This window comes from Scomber japonicus, chromosome 4, assembly GCF_027409825.1.
Source record: "Scomber japonicus isolate fScoJap1 chromosome 4, fScoJap1.pri, whole genome shotgun sequence".
Classification (NCBI taxonomy): Eukaryota; Metazoa; Chordata; class Actinopteri; order Scombriformes; family Scombridae; genus Scomber; species Scomber japonicus.
Window position 1 is genome coordinate 7297293 of NC_070581.1, and position 20091 is coordinate 7317383.

Genomic DNA, 20091 nt, shown 5'->3' on the forward strand with positions numbered 1-20091 from the left:
TTTTGCAGTACTATTGGACAGGCCACAGTAAGGTGGGCTGGTAGTTTGAAGGGGGGTCGACGGGCCAATGTTTAAGACTCCTAGTTCACTATTAAACATAATTGCCTTTTATTTTCCCCAAGACTTTCTACATTTCGTGTGACTATAATAAAATATGGTCATTTATGGTTGAGGGAGTGTCATGCATTTTACCCCAGTCACTAGGGGAAGCTCAAGGAAAAAAGATTTTAGCTCTGGGGAGGGTCAAGATAACAAAGAAAAACAAAGACACACCCCAGCCACTTTCCTCTCTCTAATAAATAACAAACGTGGTTATCTAAGACACTGAGGTGATTATCATGATGATAAAAAACATTATAAACAGTAAATACTATTAATAAGTAAAAATTGACTTTGAAAAGTATAAGGTGGAGACTGGTGGAAGATAATGCAGAGGTGAGAGCAGGTTGACCAGATGTAGATGTATGCTACACTACATTGTGCAAGTGGAGATTTCCTTTAAGGGAATTATGAGAATATAGCTTATCATAAATAAATCATAGGCAATGACAGCATAGATCATTGTTTTAATGCTTTTAAAAAACACAAAACCAAAAACAGTCACAGGCATGTTGGTGCACTTTTTTGTTATTTATTTTATTTTTGTTTCACAGGTTTTCAGTTTTTAATGCACCCCTGTTATTTTCAGCAGATTGGATGTCCTTGCTCTCTTCTCCCTCGTTGTCATCTACCAGTTTCTTAGTGATTGTTGGGTCTTATGCTCAACCTACTTATGATCAACTGCATCCTCAAGTCTGGAGAAAAAATACAAAAGAGTTAGGTCAGTTCAAATTTTGTTACACAAATCCTTCACATCACTACCTGGGTAAGTTTAAATAGATTTTGTGTCTTACAGTTCTCAGGTATCCACATGCTGACATTATATAATTGAAATGTAAGTGATGGCAAAAGTATTGAGCATTGATGCTGATGAATTGCTTTTACTTTCCATTTCAATGTAGCTTCAAGTTTGCATGGTGTTAATTTTGATTCAAATTTACAAAAGTTTCCCTGAGATGAACATGGCTCCAATACTGCTTCATATTGTATGATGAGAGTTTTATCTATCCTCTCATCTAACTCTTGTCTTGGCATGAAAGTGAATAAACTATTCAGTTAAGCAACCATTAATAATACCCAATAAGCAGATGTCTGGTAAAAATGTATTAGGATATCGGTACTATGAAAGTAGGATGTTATGGAAAACAAGCATGAGTGAGATTCCATGTAAATAAGTACAAAGATTCTTACGAGGCTAAGCATTGACTGTAGTTCAATCTCCAGTGCTTGATAGTTCCTCGTAATTTCAGTAACTTTATTCGTTGCTTCCTTCAGAGCAGATGACTGCTCATCCACATGCCCCTGCACCTCTGTGATCTGGATACAAAATGAACATAAAAATACTTAACAAATACAGTCAGTCAACCAAGAACAAGAAGGTGTCATGCACTAGGGATGTCCCGATCCGATATTTGGATCGGATCGGCCGCCGATATTAGCAAAAAAATGCATATCAATATGGGATCGGCCTGCACGGGAAAATCCTGATCCGGACTCCCGGTCCAGTTTGTTTTCATAACAACGGTCCGTGTTTTCCGATGTTGGAAACCCATTCCAGTTTTTTTTTCAGCTTTTCACCCCAAATCCGTTCCGCGTTTTTCAGCACACCTAGCGCACACCTAGCGACCTGTCCAGCATCCCACTTGTCTGTGCATGTCCCACTAAGAATTTAAAGTTAGTGAGTGTGTGGTCATTTGACTATTTTCTACTCAGGTTTTGTGTGTGTTGCTTTCATATATAATTTTTTATTGTTTACAATATTGTTTACTGATGGCTTTTTTAAGCCTTGGTTTACACTCTTGAGCAGAGCACTGATGCCAATTCAGTTTGTGTGGTTAATTATTTATTATTTTGTCTATTTTGTGTTTATTTAACCCTGTTAAGAATAAACAGGTCAGCTTCTCATCACCAACCATTGTGGATTATTCAAATTAACCTAATTAAGTTGGCTAGTTGTTCTTAAGAGTAAAACCCTTTTCAACATGAGTATAACAACAAAATAAGTAAATATCTTTAATCTTTAATACATGCTTGGATCGGCCGGTATCGGCTGATGCTAAAAGCTACAATATCGGTATTGGATCGGAAGTGCAAAAAGCTGGATCGGGACATCCCTATCATGCACTGACGTTGACTAGGCCAATTCTGCTGTACCTGAGATTCATGCCATGCTTCGACCTCATCCTGGTTCTTCGGTGCAATCAGCTCATACTTAGCCCTCATCTCGTCCATGATCTGGGCCAGGTCCTGTCCTTTAGGAGCATCAACGTCCACATGGACCCCATAGTGGATCTGGCCACGTATTTCAGCAACATCCTGTTGATGGGGAAATAGATTCAGAGTGATTTCCTGAGCAAAGAGGTTAAGGAACACACTGATTGCCACAATGGTGGTGTGGCAAAGAGGGTGAAAAAACGCCATTTGTCCTAGTTTTTACCATGATATTGCTTACTAATTTAACCATACTCGTTAATTGTTTGTTTTAGCCATTGTTCCAACATTGATTTGTAACTTGCAGACACATACTGTCCCAGTTTTGTCTGTGTTTTGCATTATTTTGGTTACAGTTCACATACTATCAATATGGACAAGTATTATTAACTTTCCTCATACTGTAGGTATGAGGAAAGCCACCCCACCCCCCACCCCGTCGGTCAGTTTACCGAAACCAACCACCCCCCCCACCCCCACCCCCTGTCGGTCGCAGGCCTACCACCACACATTGCCTTCAGATCTGTGGGAAACACTGGTATACTGGATGTTAGTTCCTCCCTCACCATCTCATGGTTCTTCTTAAGGGTGATCAACTCTTCCTTCAGAGACTCGATTTCACTCTCCAGGTGCATACAATTAACATTGGTGTCATCCAGATACTTCCTCAGTCCCGCAACATCGTCCTCCACTGTCTGACGCATGGACAGCTCATACTCAATCCTATTGGAAGAAGTAACTTAATATTTAGGTTCTGTTTTACCATTGAAGAATGTCCTAACCATCACCAATGTAGCTTGATAATAAAACATACTGTATGCCAGGTAATGATAAAGATGGAGACCCTGATTTATACAAAGCTGAAACTCACTTGTCTCTGAAGTCGTCTGAGGCCAGACGTGCGCTCTCCACTGCGATAGCGTGATGTGTGTTGTCCTTGATCATTTCAAGTATCTGAAAAAAAGACATGTTTCTTTTGCAAATGTGTGAAATAAAGATAGACTGTATGTATTCAGTGACACCGTCTGTTTTCTGTTCTTCCATGCTCAATTTGGACAGCAAACTGTAGTTTTCTCTGATGAATTGTGCAGGTGAGAGAATTGCCTTTGATAACACGCTATACATCATTCAAGAACAACACAGGTTATAATTTTGATACTATACACAGTGTCATAGCTCAACATGGACATAACGATATTGACTGAGGGTAATAATCTTGAGTGCTGGGGGTATGATAATAAAGTTAAACTCATTCAGTCCGGAATGACTTTTGCCCTCATCATAATTTGACATTTACAATGTAAGGGAATAGATTATTGTAAACCAGCAAATCTCTGAAAAACTACCATATAACAGACATTTTTATGCATTAGTTTGTAAATCAGAACTTTGTCAATTTAAGAAATCAGACACAGTTCTGTAAACTAGAGCTATGGCAATTTAGAGGCATCTACTGCACCGGAATTTTTAAAGATTGACTAATTGATTACTTTACTTACCTGGGCTCTCAACTCCGAGATGATGGTGTTGTACCTGCTGTAGTCTCTCTCCTCCTCCGGGCCTCTCTTCTCGATGGCCTCTTGAATCTTGATCTCCAGCTTTCTGTTGGCCATCTCCAGTTCCCTCACTGGCTGTGTCTCAATTCCGAGGCTGCATCCTCGAAGTACGCGGCCTTTGCGGCCTTTGAAGGATGCAGCCTTCTGTGGAACCTCCGAAGGATGCATCAACCGTTGTTAAATGAGACGGTCTAGCCTTCGAGGCATTTCCTGGTTGCCTCACCAGCTGTTCCCGCCCTTAAGACGAGAAAGACATCTCGACCGAAAAGACGGTGAAAAAGCTGACAAAATTATAAGAGAGAAGAAAGGAGAAGAATAAAGGAAAGGAGAAGAAAGAAGGAAAACACACAAGAGAAAGAAGAAAACTGACAAGAAAGAAAGAAGAAAGAAAACAGAAAGAAGAAAACCAAGAAAGAAAAAGATGACGGACATTTTATTTTATTTTTGACAAACTTTTTAATGGAGGAAGAGGAGAAGCTCCGCCATTTTAACCCACAGTAATGTTATCATGATGTTACCAAACACCCTGAATACCAGCCCAGATGATGTCCCACTGACCACAGAAGACAAGGTCTATATTGTGGCATCCCATCCAGCCCAGCAGCACTGCCAGGGAGTCCTGCTCAGCCCATACTGTAAATAGTTATTTCTGATGTAATTTTTGTAAATGTTAAGACGTTATATTTCATCACTTCATAATAAAAGAAAATATTTAATCCCTTGTTCTTCCTGAACAGTAGCACTTTATGCCGTTTGTTAACCCTGTTATAAATTGTACTTAAGTTGTAAATACTAAAGAGAATAGACAACGTGTAACAATTGACAATATTTTTTATTTTATAACATTTTCATAAAATCACCACTTCTTTTTCGCCTGGTGGGGCTGGACCTTCCCCTCCATGCCCATCTTTTCCAGTATTGTTCTAAACACAGAGGGAAGCAAGAGAAAAGGTAAACACAGGGATGCTATGTTAACAGACAAAAGGGTTTAATATAGCAAAAAATTATCATAATAATGAAGTATAACAGTGATATAATATAATAGTGATAATCCCAAACGTAGCTCTTTATTAAAATCTAAATTTGTTCATCTTAGTCTATATATATACATACATACATACATACATACATACATATATATATATATATATATATATATATATATATATATATATATATATATATATATATATATATATATATATATATATATATATATATATAAGTAGTAATAAGTAAAAGTAATTAAATAAAAAAAACAATACTTACACTTGAATGGAAAGTCTCCACCTGTTCGTGTCCCCATTGTTGTGTTTTGGAGGCACTGCATAGCGCTGCGCAAAAGATCTTGTGATCTGGGAGCTTCTGGGAGGCCGCCAAGGATAGTAGCTGTGCATCCTCGAAAAAGAGGGAAAAGAAGGCCGCCTTTCAAGGCTGCATTTGAAGGAGCCTTCGAATTGGGACAGCCTTCGCGCGGCGTTGTGACATAATCGGCCTCTAAATGCGTACTTCGAAGGATGCAGCCTCGCAATTGAGACACAGCCGCTGTCTCCAGGTAGCAGGCCAGGCGCTTATTCAAGTTCTCCATGGGTGTCTTCTCCTTTCCAATGGCCAGGGTTTCAGAAGTGGACCCTGAGGATGGTGATTTGTGGTCATACCCAACATACCTACCACCAAAGTCGACGCCAAGCCATGAGTTACAGGGTTCGGAGGATTGGGTTGTGCTGGTTGTGATGAATGTAGCTTTCTTGACAACTGAACGTTTACTGTAGGAGGTGGTGTGGGATTTATTACGACGGCCCATGACTAAGTGTGTTGATCAATTCAATGAAGAAGTGGTGCAGAGAATAGAATAGATCCTTTAGCAGAGGCAGCTGTGAGTGAGGAGCGAGGGCAATATTCCTTCCTGGCACACCTTTCTTAAAGATTTGAAAATAGCACCTCCTCCTGCCTCCTCTAAGTCCAACCCCACTGCTCCCCATCTGCTCCCCCTCCCGTCAGTGAGTCCGTCCAAGCCACGCCCCCACAAACTGGAATGCGCACACTGCTGCAGGGAGGAGAGGAGAGCTAACCTAACGAGCTACACTACAAAAACTCGACTTTAAAAAATAAGGAAAAAAAGTGATAAAATAAGGCTAATTTTACTTAAAATAAGCAAAATTATCTGCCAACAGAACAGGAAAATTTGACTTGACAAGATTTTTTAAAACAAGTCAATATATCTAGCCTTAAAAACCCACGGATATCTTAAAACTAGTGTGTTTAGACTAAAAACAAGTATATTTGTATTGATATAAGGAAATTACTTGAGAATTATTTTCTCAATATGTAGGACAATGTGCTTAAATTCAGCATATGCTAGTGCCATCATCTTCAAATTAGGTTTTATGTAAGTAAACATATCTTAAAGTTAGTACAGTCACACTTAAAACAAGTACATTTGTCTAGATAAGTAGGTAAAATTTAAGAATTTTTTCAGAAAAATGTGCTTATATTCAGCATATGCTAGTATTATCAGCTCCAAACAAGGTTTTATGTTAGGCAACATATCTTAAAAACTGTACAACTACACTGAAATCAAGTACATTTGTCTAGATAAGGAGAACAATTTAAGAATTTTTTTTCTAATATGTAGAAAAATTTACTTAAATTTAGCATCCAATGCAACTGCAAAATTCTTGAAATAACACTAAATTCCCTGCCACTTATGGAAAAAATACCATATTCTAAAAATGTAATCCTAGATAAATGCAATAATAGAACAACTAAACGTGATTGCTTGTGGTACTTAACAAATACATGAATCTCAATCAATTTCTTTTTCAATTTTTTTATTGTCTTCAAAGTATGACAGTACTCCCGCAGCTTCCCTTTACATAACTGAACTTAAGCAGAGTAAAAAGTAAAAAACTAGTAAACAAAATAAAGCAAAAGCCCCATAAGTAACTGTAAGAACAAAATTATAAATGTCTATGGAGCAGTGTACTCGCGCTTCCAGTCTTAAAGGGCGGCTACACACCAACCTGACATCAGCTGTCGGATGCAGTCGGTGGTAGCTTTTCTGCCGATTCAACATGTTGAATCGGCAGAAAAGCTACCACCGACTGCATCCGACAGCCGATGTCAGGTTGGTGTGTAGCGACCATAGATGCAGGAACCGGAAGAGCCAGCAGCTCAAGCTAAGAACTTTTTCCACTCGCCTATAGCCTTTTTATACGCGGAAGTCATGTCCTGGTCATGGATGGCATCCAAGAGGACTTCAGTCTGCAGCACAGACAGGAGTGTCGCAGCACACTTAGGATATGTAAGGTGAAAGATGTAATAGCATGCCATGAGATACATCACGCTAGCATCAATGTCCTCTTTTGGGAAGATCAACACAGGCATGGTTCCAATAGCCAGTATGCAGTTGGTCTCACAGACGACTACGACCGGGCTGGAGAGTGGTCTTGTCTGAAGAAAAGTGTTGGGGTCTTCTGCAGGCTGACACACACAAAAAGAAAAATAAATACCACAATGCACTCTTTGTATTGTACAGTAAAGTAATGTGAAAATTCTTATGCATGTACATCTTCTTACCTCAAGGATGTGAAGCAAAGCCTCACTTGCATGTCCTAACTTCTTGGGTGGAGACACAGGTGATGGGAACATATTCGGTAAAGCCTTCATCAGGGCGATTGATTGCTTTACTGTTAAAAACAAAACAAAACAAATTTGTTTTCCTGCAGCCAGTTATTAAACAAACATTAAAACTTCTGTGGGATTCTCAATTGTTATGTTCTGTACTAACCTTTGTCCAACAGTGGAGGCTTCATGACCTTTTTGAATACTCCATAAAACTGTGCCCTCTCGAAAAAGGTCGCCCGCCGGGTATTTAGTTCAGGTAGGAAGTTGGAGTTCCTTTGATCAAGGATCCGCCGGAGTTCATCCATTAGCTAACACACAGACAGACAAAAGATAGAGAAGAGATGTTAAATTTAAATTTACATTCCAGTTTAAATCTGACAGATAGTTAAACTTTCTAACCTCATGACAAAAGCACCAAATTAAGGGAGAAATATTCCCAAATATATTTCAATTTTAACAGACAGACTGTTAACAACAATATTTCCAATGCACATTTTGTTGTTGTATAAATATAAAATAAACAAATTAAATCAAATTCATATATTTAAAAAGGAAGATTCACAAATGTAAATCTGATACACTACTTTTAAATACATATTTGTGCATTTATACTGATACTAGTAATAATTTAACTTATGTTTTGTTTGTGTATCAGAAACATTTTCTTTTTTAAATATGTGGAGGTTTTTTTTAAATAGTTATATCCAATAAATGATGAAACATTTTCAGTTTACATAAATTATGATATACATCTGTAAGTCTGTGCACAGCCATTAATAATGAGACACATCTGATTCCATGTAGTCACACCATTTCTGATTTGAGATTTGGTCAAATGTCCATCCTCCTTATGAGAGGTTAAACCGAGGTCCTGACTCACTATGGTAATTAAAAATCCCATGGCATTTATTGCAATGAGTAGGGGGTTCCCCGGTGTCCTGGCTAAATTCCCAACCTGGCCCCCTTATCATCCCCCGGTGTAATTGGCTCATTCACTCCCTCACTCCACCTCAAGCTGATGTGTGGTGAGCGTTCTGGCACATAATGGCTGCCGTATCACCTAGGTGGGTGCTACATATTGGTGGTGGTTAGTGAGGTTCCCTCTTCCCTGTGAAGCGAGTGTTGATGAAAGCGCTATATAAACGTAACATGTTGCTGTTCTTGTTGTAATGTTTCCCAGGCTTAGTAAGCAAAGGGCTACATAAAATGAATACATTTGCTTACATGGTCCAGTTCTCCAAAGCAGGGATACGCCTCAAGAATCTTGACAGGCCTGTCCTGCTCCTTAGTCACATCGGAGTCAATGAAGGCCCGTCTTGACTGAAATTCAAGGTCCAGGAGCTGGGCAACATCCTTCTTGTTGGGTCTGGCCTTGGTTTTATACATATCCTGCAGAGTTTTATAATGTCTTGCCTGATTCTGTAGGCTGTCAGAAGTTTCTGATGCTAGAAAAACAAATGTCATCAATTAACATTTAAACAGCCATACCAAAAAGATCACGATTTCCATTTCAGACATTACAGGTTAAATCGGTCATTAACACCCACAGTGATAAAAGAGGACAATAATATGAGTAATCAAGAACAAAAAAGGTTTGAAATTGCATGATAACATTGCTGAATTTACTTCGACATGGAATTGTCCTTGTTCACAGTAATATTAGAAGCTCCATTAATACTGAAAACACTATTCACTATTTCAATTTGTGCACTTACCATGCGATTGTTCAACCTCTGGGGTGCTGCAGCTTGGTGGTGTTGATCTCTCTGAGATCATAGTAGAGGTGGTGGATTCATCAGTCTCATCAGTGGATGTGTCCTGTCTGGTCTGAAAGCTAAGTCTCCGTGGCTTCTTTCGCGAAGGAGTCGCTCCCTGCTGCTTTTTAGGAGTTGAAACATTTTGGACTCTTTTTAAGAGCTGTTTCTTCAGAGTTTCCTGACAAGACAGACACAGAACAGATTGTGTAATAAATAATGTTAAAAAGTCATATACAGCAATGAAGCCGTACAAGCAGACACGACTGACAAATAGTGACTTACCCACTCAGCCCCACTCTTGGCTGAACTGTCCTTAAGCATTGGGTAGTAGTCGATGAGGCGCTTTGCCATAACAGTGAGCTCACGGTTGCATGGATAATAAAAATCATCCTCTGTAGCTCTTTTGATTGTAATCATGCTTGTGACTGTATTTCTAATTAATCTGCAACGAAGATCTTTGGACAGGCTAAAGTCTCCCTCTTGTCCATCTCCAGCACGCTGTTTGTCAAAGAAGGCACTCCTTGCGAGCTCTAACTCTGTGTCGGTGTATATGACATACTGTGGGCTGACAAGCTGTACCGTTCTGCCATGTTGGGGGCTTGGAGAGGGGAGGGACGATGGAGAAGAAATGGGGGATGGAGAGGGGAGGGGGTTGTTGGAGGAGAAAGAGGATGGGAATGGAGGTTGGGGAAGAGGAGGTGGGTGGGTGGGGCTGAAATCCCCACTGCCTGGTCTATGCAGCTCTGATGCCTGACCCTGTATAAAAGATACATTTATTTAATGGTAATTATAAAACAAAGAACTCTACACTCTGACACCCACCAAACAACTCCAACACCAAACAACAAAAACACCTATACAACTCTACATCTTCAGATGTAGGAAGGCTAAGAAATGCTTATTTGACTGCAAATTAAAAGTATTCAAAATGCTGAAATCTATCATTACCTCATTTTCATCATGAGTGAGTCTCCAAATGGTTCTCCTTCTGAGGAAGTGCTCTGGCCCAGGAAAGAGGTCACGCAAGTCCTCCTTTGAGAGGCTGGGCAGCATGGCTTTGCTTATATTAGCAGCTGAAAAACAAATTTTGCCACACATCAAATTAATGAATTTGCAAATATGTAGGTTATGAACAAAACATGTCATATGAATATTGTCATACTATTTTTGTTACTAAAATCACTGCATCTACATTGAATACATTGTGTTAAATGTCTGCATTGCAAAAACCCTTTCCACAAGTGTATAAAATCAAGCACCTAGATTATGAATGGAGACTGCATGGTGCTTGATTAATACACCTGTGTAAAGGGACTTGATGAAACCCATAAATAGACATTTTAAAAATAGCCTCTTTACTCCTATTTCATTTAATCTTGTTTTCATTCTGGCTTATCATCGTTCAAAAACACACCCACACAATAAAAACAGCCAAATATGATCTGAGCTTATATTATTGCTATATGCAACAGTTGTAAGAAGCTTGAGCGCCCATATAATTGAAAAAAAAAAAAAGTCTGCATCTTTACAAAGATAGCTTAACTTAATTTCAGAACAGCCAGTTAACCTTGAAAACTGAAAATGCAGATAATTTATGTCCAATTCCTGCTAACGTTAGCAAATATCACCAATATTAGTTTCACTGGTTCACAGTAACGGTCCATTTTTAAAATGATGACGTTACCGCCAGTGTTTGACAATAGAAAGGGCGCCAGAGACGGCTAACGTTAGCTCTAAGCTAAACAGATGTAGCTTACCCAAGGCTATTTCAAAATCATTTGCACCTTAACACTATTTCTGGCACTATTAATTACGTCAACTAGTATCGTTTGTGCCATTATTAACAGTTTACAGTGGTTAGGCGCACAAGTTCTAGATAGTTAGTTAGCTTGTTTAAATTAGCATGCTAACGTTGTTGGCCAATGTTCCAATTCAAATATGTTAACTTCCTGAGGAGAAGTTTGGGTATTAACAAACATACTATACCTTTTAGTATTTCCGCTGCTATGTCATCCATGCCCGCTCTGTCCATGGCATAAAATGAATCCGCGTTTTCTTTGTCCTTCTGATGCAACCTGCTGAAAGCTTAGCTAAAGCTTCACCTTAAACACACCCTCTACGTCACGGACCTTCTTCGCGCTTTCCCATGGAAGCTACCATTTCATAATGAGGGGTGACCGAAATATTACAAATGTTGTAAATATTGATAGTATGATTAAATGATGCAGTTATGGGTCAAATGTATTTTATTTATTACAAGATAGCGTCACATTTCATTACACTGGTTATTTGCAGATGTTATTCGGTATATATTCATATATATATATAAACTCTTACTCACAGGGCCCCCCTCTAAATAGGTAATATCCTGAACACACATTAAATTCTTGTTACCATCTTATTACGTTCTTTTCCCCGCCGTTTTCATGAACTTCATCTGGAACCTCTCTCGTATTTGTGTTTGCTTTTGATAAATTTCAAGATGCTTTGGAGATGCTTTATCTGCATTTTTGTTACCTGCTCACTGAAACTGTTAATGAGCCATTATAATCGATTGCACAGTCGCAGCCCTGATTTCAGGTTGCTCTGTGGTATTGATGGATGCATGGAGGAATATATAGTGTTCAACTCATTCTATCATCATGTAAAGAGAAGACACATCCAACACCTTCGTGAAGGCACCAGACCAGAGAACTGCATGCAAGCAAGTGAACAGCGACCAGAGGAAAGCCAAGCACCACGGCAAGAAGTAAGCAAAAACTTATGAAAAAAAAAATAATCATGAAATCATTGAAATGATGGTAATGGCCTGCCCTACTGTATTTTCACTTGGTAAGATTCTGTAAGGAGCATATAAGCTACATGCACAGAAAAACAATAGAAATTGTAACCAAAATAACTCTTAGCTTGGTTAATGTAAAAATTATTGATGATAAATATGAATGAAATAACTTTATTCAATATAACTAAATACCATTTCAGATAATCTGTTTACTTTATATGTGGTACACAGAACATTCAACCTGATCAGCTTCCAGCCGACTCTAGCATCATGGAGCAGAACCTCTGCACACCTGACTCAGATGAAGACCAAATGGGTATTAACGAAAATGGAGCTGTCACAGAGCAACAAGTATGTTACTCAGTTGGTGACTATCTACTAAAATGGACCATTAGGGATGCTCTTAGATTTGGTTTGGTCAGAATAACCAAAATATAAAATCATCCATCGTTTCTTACCGCATCTGACCTTTTTTTACTATCAGATGTGCATACATCATAGGCTATATGAATGTTTTTTTAAAATGCAAAATTATTGATCTTCTCGGTTGAAAAGAAAAATATTTTGTGCATCATTATTAACCATACTTTTTAAAGTGCTTGGACACTTCAGTCAACTTCTGTCAACTGTTAACTGTTATGCCTCCATATGTCAGGACACTACAGGTATTTGTTCTTTGTTTTTTTGTTTTAGGATCTTAGAAAACATGCCACTGCCTTTGTGATAAATGCCCGAGCCAAGCATCGTCTGTCACAGGTAAGATGCTTCCCTACAATCATGTTTATCTTTGACTGTGTGAGTGAGCAACCAGGAGTTCCAGGATTGCTTCAGACAGTCATTAGTCTTCTCATTGGTCATTGGCCTTTCAAGTCTTTCTACTCTCACTTTGAAAAGGATGCTATATAATATTTTGGACTAAAAGCATTTAGTCATGTGATCTGCTTCCTCAGTGCATTTTAACAAATATTTTTGGGACCACCATGAAAAAATGCACATGAGCATTGGAGATCTAGAAATTTGAATCATGAGCTGTATTCCTGACCTAACCAGTAATGAATTTGCCACATTGTAGCACAGTGACCACCAGACATGATCCAGCTATATACTCGGTCAGACCTAGGTTTGTTTCTGAACAAAACAGGTTACATACACATTTATGCAGAGCAGTTTGTTCAGTATTTGTGTTATGTTGTCAACTTTATTGTTGCTGATGCCTCATGTTAATGCCTGTAAATGACTGTAAGTTGCTTTGGTGATCATGACGATGTGTTCCAACCTCCAAGATTAACAACATTACCTTTCTTTGTCTCTCTTTCTCTTTCTATCTCTCATTCTCAGAATGGCATGAATGACATTGTTGCTGGGGTACAGCAGTATCAATCATCACTACTGGACAACCTCAGGCAGCAGATGGAGGGAGTACTAAAGAAGCATTCAGGAAGCACAACAAGTGAACTGGAAAAAGATACAATGGATATATTTAACAATTTCATTGACCCCCTTGCTAACGTTGCAACAACATTTCGACAGAACAGTGTTATTAGGAAGCAGTTTGGCAGTGTTGACGCAGAAGAAATTCTAATCGCTCGAACCATATGCAGGAAGAAATGTGAGGGATCAAAAGACTTTTTCATCAAGGACATAGTATTTCATTATGTACCATTGATAAAAAGTCTAGAACAGTTCTTATCACATCCAAGGATTTTGACTATGATTGAAAAGGGACCCCAAAGGTGCAGGGAAGGTTTTTTTCATGACATTGTTGATGGTGCTCTTCTAAAATCACATCCCTTATTTTCAAACAAACCAAATGCACTGCAGATTGTTCTGTACACGGACGAAATAGAGATCTGTAATCCACTGGGATCCTTTGCATCAAAAAACAAGTTGTTAATGGTATACTACACTCTGGGAAATATAGATCCAAAATACAGGTCTAAGCTGGCTTCTATCAGACTACTTGCGATGGCTAGATCAGCAGACCTCCGCAAATCTGGTGTAGACGTAATACTGAATAGAATTAAAGAAGACATGGTTGCATTGTACAGTGGTGTTAAAATGCAAACTATTAATGGAGAGAAAACAATATATGGTGCTATGGTCTCTCTCTGTGGCGACACCCTGGCACAGCATGAACTAGCAGGGTTCAAAGAGGGTGTGGGCTTTGCATACAGTAAGTGCAGACACTGTGAGTGTTCTTTTGAGGACATGCAGTCACAATTCAATGAGGATACATACACTAAAAGGACATTGGAGAAACATGTCAGACAGTGTGATGAGATAGAAATGGCAACCACAGACCTGTTTCGCAACAGCCTGAGAACAACATACGGGATCAATCGAAGGAGCAAGTTAGTTGAATTCCCATCCTTTGATATTATTCAGCAAACCCCACAAGACATTATGCATGTGATTCTGGAAGGGATAGCTCCACTGGAAATCAAAAATGTTTTGAATCGTCTTGTTCAGTCAGGACAGATAACTCTGGACTCGGTAAATTCTGCTATTCTTGGTTTCCCTTATTCCCCACTAGATGCTAGAGATAGGCCATCCCCAATTTCTCTTAGCACACTTATGTCAAATGATGGTAAACTAAAACAGTCATCTGGGCAAATGCTTGTCCTGCTTAGGATATTGCCATTTGTTTTAGAGAGTTTGGAAGACAATGCATATGTGCAACTGATAATTAAGTTAATAGAGATTGTGCAAATAGTGTTTGCACCTGTTCTTTCCATTGCAGCTGTGTCTACGTTGAAGTTGTTAATTGAAAATCATTTGAAGCATTGGAAGGAGCTTTTTCCAGACCACAATATTACACCTAAACAGCATTATATGATACATTTGCCATCACAAATAGAATTATTGGGTCCAATGGTCAGACATATGTGTATGCGGTTCGAATCCAAACACTGTTTCTTTAAACAATGGGCTTCCAAGCTAAATTTTAAAAATGTATGCAAATCTTTGATTAATCAGAACCAAATATATGAAAGCTGCCAAAATGTTGAGCCTTCCATGCACCCAATTTTGTCAAGTGAAAAGGAGATCGGACCTGTATCTGAGGTTAAAGATCTACAATATTTAACTGGAAAACTGAGAGACTTCCTAGGGGTCAGTGAAGTAAAAAACGCTGTATCAGTTAATTGGCTTGTGATAAATGGTAATAAATACATACCTGAGAAGTCAATGATCCTTGCTAAAGTACTGAATGGTAATATGCCAGAATTTGGACTGGTCAAAAATATATATCTTGTTGATTCTAGGCTTTATTGTTTGGAATATCAACCATTTCAAACTACATGCTTTGATAGAAATGTCATGGCTTATCAAGTTGAAGTCCCACACCTTGCACAGGCCACTGAGTTAGCTGATGCTGAAAGGCTGGTTGATTTTACCTCTTATTACACAATCAGCAGCAAGAGCCAAACTTATGTACAAATAAAATACTATATTGAGGATGTAATGAAATTGCACAGTAGTTCAAATGACTAGTGTTCTTCAGATATGAACAGATTGTTAATGGAATTTTACTTAGAGTAAAATTAAGGGTCTTGACGCATAATATTTCAATAGCAAATGAAAATGGGTTATTTTTGTATTCCAGATGTGTTCTGTATTTGTGTTTGCACTGAATCTTTGTGCAATATGAGTTCTCTCTTCGAGGTCATTTTACATATTTAGTAAACATGTCTTAAATAATCATATTTATGACTAAATGTAATAAAATGAATATAATTCCAACCTTTATTTGTTAAATGATACTTAACCACAGTTCACTCACTTTAACATGGATGAGCAGTATGTTTTTAAAGTATCGGTTTATAAGAACTTCTCTGTACTGTATTTAATCTGGGCATATAATTGCTGTGCTGTGTTGTAAGATTGACAAAAAGGAATACCATTCAATTGTCATCTGTTTTTAAAATGTTAAGCAATTAAAAGGATAAGATGCTTGAAATAAGAAATACTGACTTTGACCAAGCAGTTTTATACTTCTAAGTGTTGATGTTATACCTTTAGTATTATGGTAATTATCATTATAAGCATGAACTTGCTCATAACCAGTAATAAAATCTCAATAACAAGTTACAATACCTTATTAAGATTATTAAGAGAAATACTTCTTAAAATAAGTGAAATGCTCTTAAACAAAAACTGCCTGGTAGGAAGAAATATCTTGGGAGACAAAAAACAAGCAAATTTTGCCTATATTTAAGATTTCTAATCTTAGTTAGATTTTAATTTTTGCAGTGTAGCCATTCCCGCTCTGCCAATTTGCTGAATCTCCCCAAGGATACGGCTGGATTCAGACCCATCAGCTAAATTACATTGTAATAATTGTTACGTGTTTTTCACTGACAAACGTGTATTTTATGTTTTTATTAGTCACGTAGCATATCTGCTATGTTTTTCATTGACAATTATACACGGTGATGCAGAAGTGTTAGGAAAGTAAATTTGGGCCAATATCTCAATTTTTCTACAAAAATGAGTTAGACACATATTCTATTAGGCTAACGATATATTTGTTGTTTCATTGTTATGTACACGATGAGAGCACTGGCTCAGACCCGAGCCGCGTTACATAGTTTCCCTGTGCATTTCAATGGGCGATTTTTTCAGTGATATGTGATACGTCTCCTCTTATTATAATGTCTCTGGCCACAGTCCTGAACCGAGCACGTCTTCAGCTCCAAGGGGACGCGGTCGTGCTAGAGCCAGAGGAGGTCGTGCTAGAGCCAGAGGAGGTCGTGCTAGAGCCAGAGGAGGCCGTGCTAGAGGGGGTGCAAGGGGCAGAGGCAGAGGAACTTGAGGTCAAGGACGTGGAGCAAGCCGGACTGCGACCAGAGAGCTTTTACAAGATGAGGATATTGAACGAGTGGAGAATCTGCAAGCTCAAAGAATTGCAGATGAGCAGGTAGCCTTTCTAAAATAGCCTCTTTTTTCCTGATCTCAACATTATCAAGAACTGTAAACAATGACCTGCCATTTACTGTGAACACAACACTTCTGAGTTTATTGTCATTCATAAACTGTTAAAGAAAAATATAAACACATGAAACTTTCAACTCTGGTCCGGCAACATACCAAAAATATAATAAATGAAATTACAATATTAGTAATAATAAAGGACAAGATGGTGAGAAAGTCTAATCTTCTTGATGGACTATTTTTTTTTACAGGCTAGAATTGAACGACTGAGCTTAGAAGAATCTCATCAGTTGCTTCAGATCTGCCTGATAAGAGACCCAAGCCTCATATTTGATGTCCTGCAGATGTCATCATCAGGAGACGCTCCTCCACCAGGCCCTCCAGCTCCACGTCTACCTACATGGTGTGTGTGCAGGAAGTGCTGTGAGATGCCCACAGATCTAGAAAAAAAGTGCTGTGGGCAACAACCTGCTTCCTAACCCTCACCTGGAAGTATACATTTGACATTTTAAATTTGGTCTTTTGTTATTTATATTCTGCCAGTTTTTAATAAAAATTGAAAATGATGAATGCCTTTCATTTGACTATTTCTGCAAAAGAAGCAATACATTTTCTCACCACCACATTAAAAATAAGTGATTACAGAATAATTACAACAAAATTGGTATAATCCTTTTTATTGTTACATAAATAATCTGTACACTTTCAACATGAGTATATCTACACATTGGAAAAGGTGTTTCCAGGTAAGGCTGACCGGTCAGGCTGTGTGTAGGGAGTATTTGTCAGCGGTGGTGATCTACTCCTTTGGCAGTGATTTACCTTTAGGAAGAATATCACAATTACACATCTGACAATAATTAATACATTTTCGAGACAATCAAAGAATAAGAATACTTAGAGCTTTATTTCCCATTTCTTTTGCACATAATTATGTAAGAACTTCTTCATCAAACTACAATATTGTAAGAAAACTCACCTAGGCCTCTGCTGAGTTGGGTCTGCAAAAGCTCCTGTGTGGTTTTGAGCTTAGTGTGGGTAGCGTACTAGAGTTGTCAACGAGGGGGGTAGCTGAGGTAATGGCTGGGCTGGGGGAGGGACAGATGTCTGCCCAAACCAGTTGAAGAATTAACATCATCTCATCACGTCATCATCTCTGTGAAGATTACAAAATTAGAAAAATACTGTCAACATACATTTTTACTCTTCATTCATAGAGGACACAACACAGAACTTTCATATGTAGAAATAGAAGTCTTGGGTTTGGCAGTTGGACCAAAGGAGCATAAAGATTGATATAAACTGTTGAGAAGATCCTCAGTTTGTTCCTATCCTCTCTGCATAGCATCTACCAGAGTATAGTCCATAGACAAGCTTGTAGCATGATCAATTACTCCACCAACACCACACACAGTTAGAGGTACAATTTATGCTAGTAGCTGTGTTTTATTTTAGCCTTGATGGTTGTTGTTGTTGATGTTAACTCAGTGTGAAGTGCTGGACCTCCTAAGGTGAAGGACAGGTTTTATACTCAGGCCATCATATTTCTCAAAATATCTAATCACTAACATTTACTCAATGTCTGTATAATGATATGGCAGATATCACTGATAACACATATTGTATGTACAATAATGCTTTTTTCTGAAGTACCTCAAATGGCACTTTGAGGCACATAAAACAGAAAAAGCTAGATATGAAAGACAGATATTTATATCCCACCAAAGACAACGTTGGTCAAAGTCATATTCATAGCAGCAGCAATGTCTCTGGTTGAACTCACCGGTCGGACAGAGACTCAGAAACAATAGTTGAACTGGAGGGAGAGGGGGTCTCATCACTCCGTGTTTAGACGGTGTTGAGGTTGATCGGTCCTTCTCATGGCTATGAAAACATAGATGAGCTACATCACCACAGTTGTAACGTGTAAAAGCCAATATACGTAGGTCTTTTTTATCACAATAATAATACAGACACTGAAGACTAGGGTAGAGTAATATCTTTAAAAATAATATACTATAATCTATTCAATACTGGCGTCACCGACCCGTTTTTAACCCACAGCAAAGCTAATATTAGCATTACGCTAATACAAGCTACAAAAGTAGCTACGTTAGCATAACTTACATATATATATATAACAAATCCTCCCCGAAGCAAAACAAATCATTACCTGTCCAACAGAAAGAGAGCAACCTCGGCATCACTGTTCAGGCCCTTCAGATCCCTCAGTTGTCTCCACCGCTCAAATGCTACTCCGATGTTGATTCTTGTTTGACCTCTTGCTTTATCCAGAGCCTTTTTATTAGCTGTCTTTTCATCCTCCGGCTTTCTCTTTCTTGGCTATTTCTCTGGACGAGCCGTTACAAGTAGACGTGCAAGCGGTATTTTCTCAGCCATTGCTCTTAAATAAATATTAAATCCGTATTCGGTAGTTCTGCAGAGAGGTGTGCTGGTTTTTCCCCACCGGCCAAGCAACAGGTGAAGACTGTGCACGCGCGCAGTAGGCAGGGAGAGAGGGGGGCGGGGCATAGACTGTATGCTGATGCAAAACTAGACATGAAGCCACCTGATTGTTTTTTTCTGTTCGCACCGAACGGCTCGGATTGGTCGGGGTTTTATCAGTCCTGTGGCTGCTACAGAGCTCTGATTTTTTCCGTTCCTTTTTCTAAAGCCATAATGTATTAATACCTTTCATAATAGAAGGACCATTTCTCCCAGTATAACAAAAAGTGTTTCTGAACAGGATTACCAACCCTACCTATTAGCCTTCTTGTCTAGACTTTGTCCCATCAACACCCACTCTGAACCAAACAGTCAAAGACATGCGCTGACACTTTCATATTGATTATGGTTAGTAACTGAGCTGTATCTATAGTAGCTGTGATATAAAACTAAAAGGAAACAGTAGGGACAGTTCTGCTCTTATATTTATCTCTTATTGTCAATGAAAAGATCTTATCTTATATGTATAGTCTCAGTAACCAAAGCATAGAGTCAATCCCACACACAGTACAATGTCCTGTTCCTTAAATACTCGTAAGAGCCCCAAATGGTAATAAAAACTGAACAGCTGAATAGTTCCAAAACAAATGAATGAGTCACTCCTGTCTGAATAACATTTGCT

General features: G+C 38.5%; 1 protein-coding gene and 1 long non-coding RNA gene across 2 annotated transcripts; both read right to left on the bottom strand.

The window, feature by feature from the left end:
• Window positions 1-788: 788 nt before the first annotated feature.
• On the bottom strand, window positions 789-5670 carry LOC128357106 (keratin, type I cytoskeletal 18-like). Its single transcript, XM_053317345.1, has 7 exons — window positions 5407-5670; window positions 3810-3941; window positions 3182-3264; window positions 2877-3033; window positions 2254-2415; window positions 1291-1416; window positions 789-794 (listed from the first exon to the last, which is right to left on the bottom strand). Exons 1-7 carry the CDS (start codon window positions 5668-5670, stop codon window positions 789-791), a joined length of 930 nt encoding a protein of 309 aa, XP_053173320.1.
• A 1601-nt stretch (window positions 5671-7271) lies between these two features.
• Window positions 7272-7725, bottom strand: LOC128356752 (uncharacterized). The gene is made up of 3 exons (XR_008321190.1): window positions 7657-7725; window positions 7446-7555; window positions 7272-7349 (listed from the first exon to the last, which is right to left on the bottom strand). It is a non-coding gene; the product is annotated as an uncharacterized LOC128356752 (long non-coding RNA).
• Window positions 7726-20091: the final 12366 nt, after the last annotated feature.

Excerpts from the sequence above, each read along its gene's own strand:
- LOC128357106 (XM_053317345.1), bottom strand. The coding sequence starts at position 5,670 with ATGGGCCGTCGTAATAAATCCCACACCACCTCCTACAGTAAACGTTCA. Across the intron at positions 3,942-5,406 it reads GCTACCTGGAGACAGCGGCT|CCAGTGAGGGAACTGGAGAT; the intron begins GTGTCTCAATTG and ends ATTGAGACACAG. Across the intron at positions 1,417-2,253 it reads AAGCATGGCATGAATCTCAG|ATCACAGAGGTGCAGGGGCA; the intron begins GTACAGCAGAAT and ends TTTTGTATCCAG.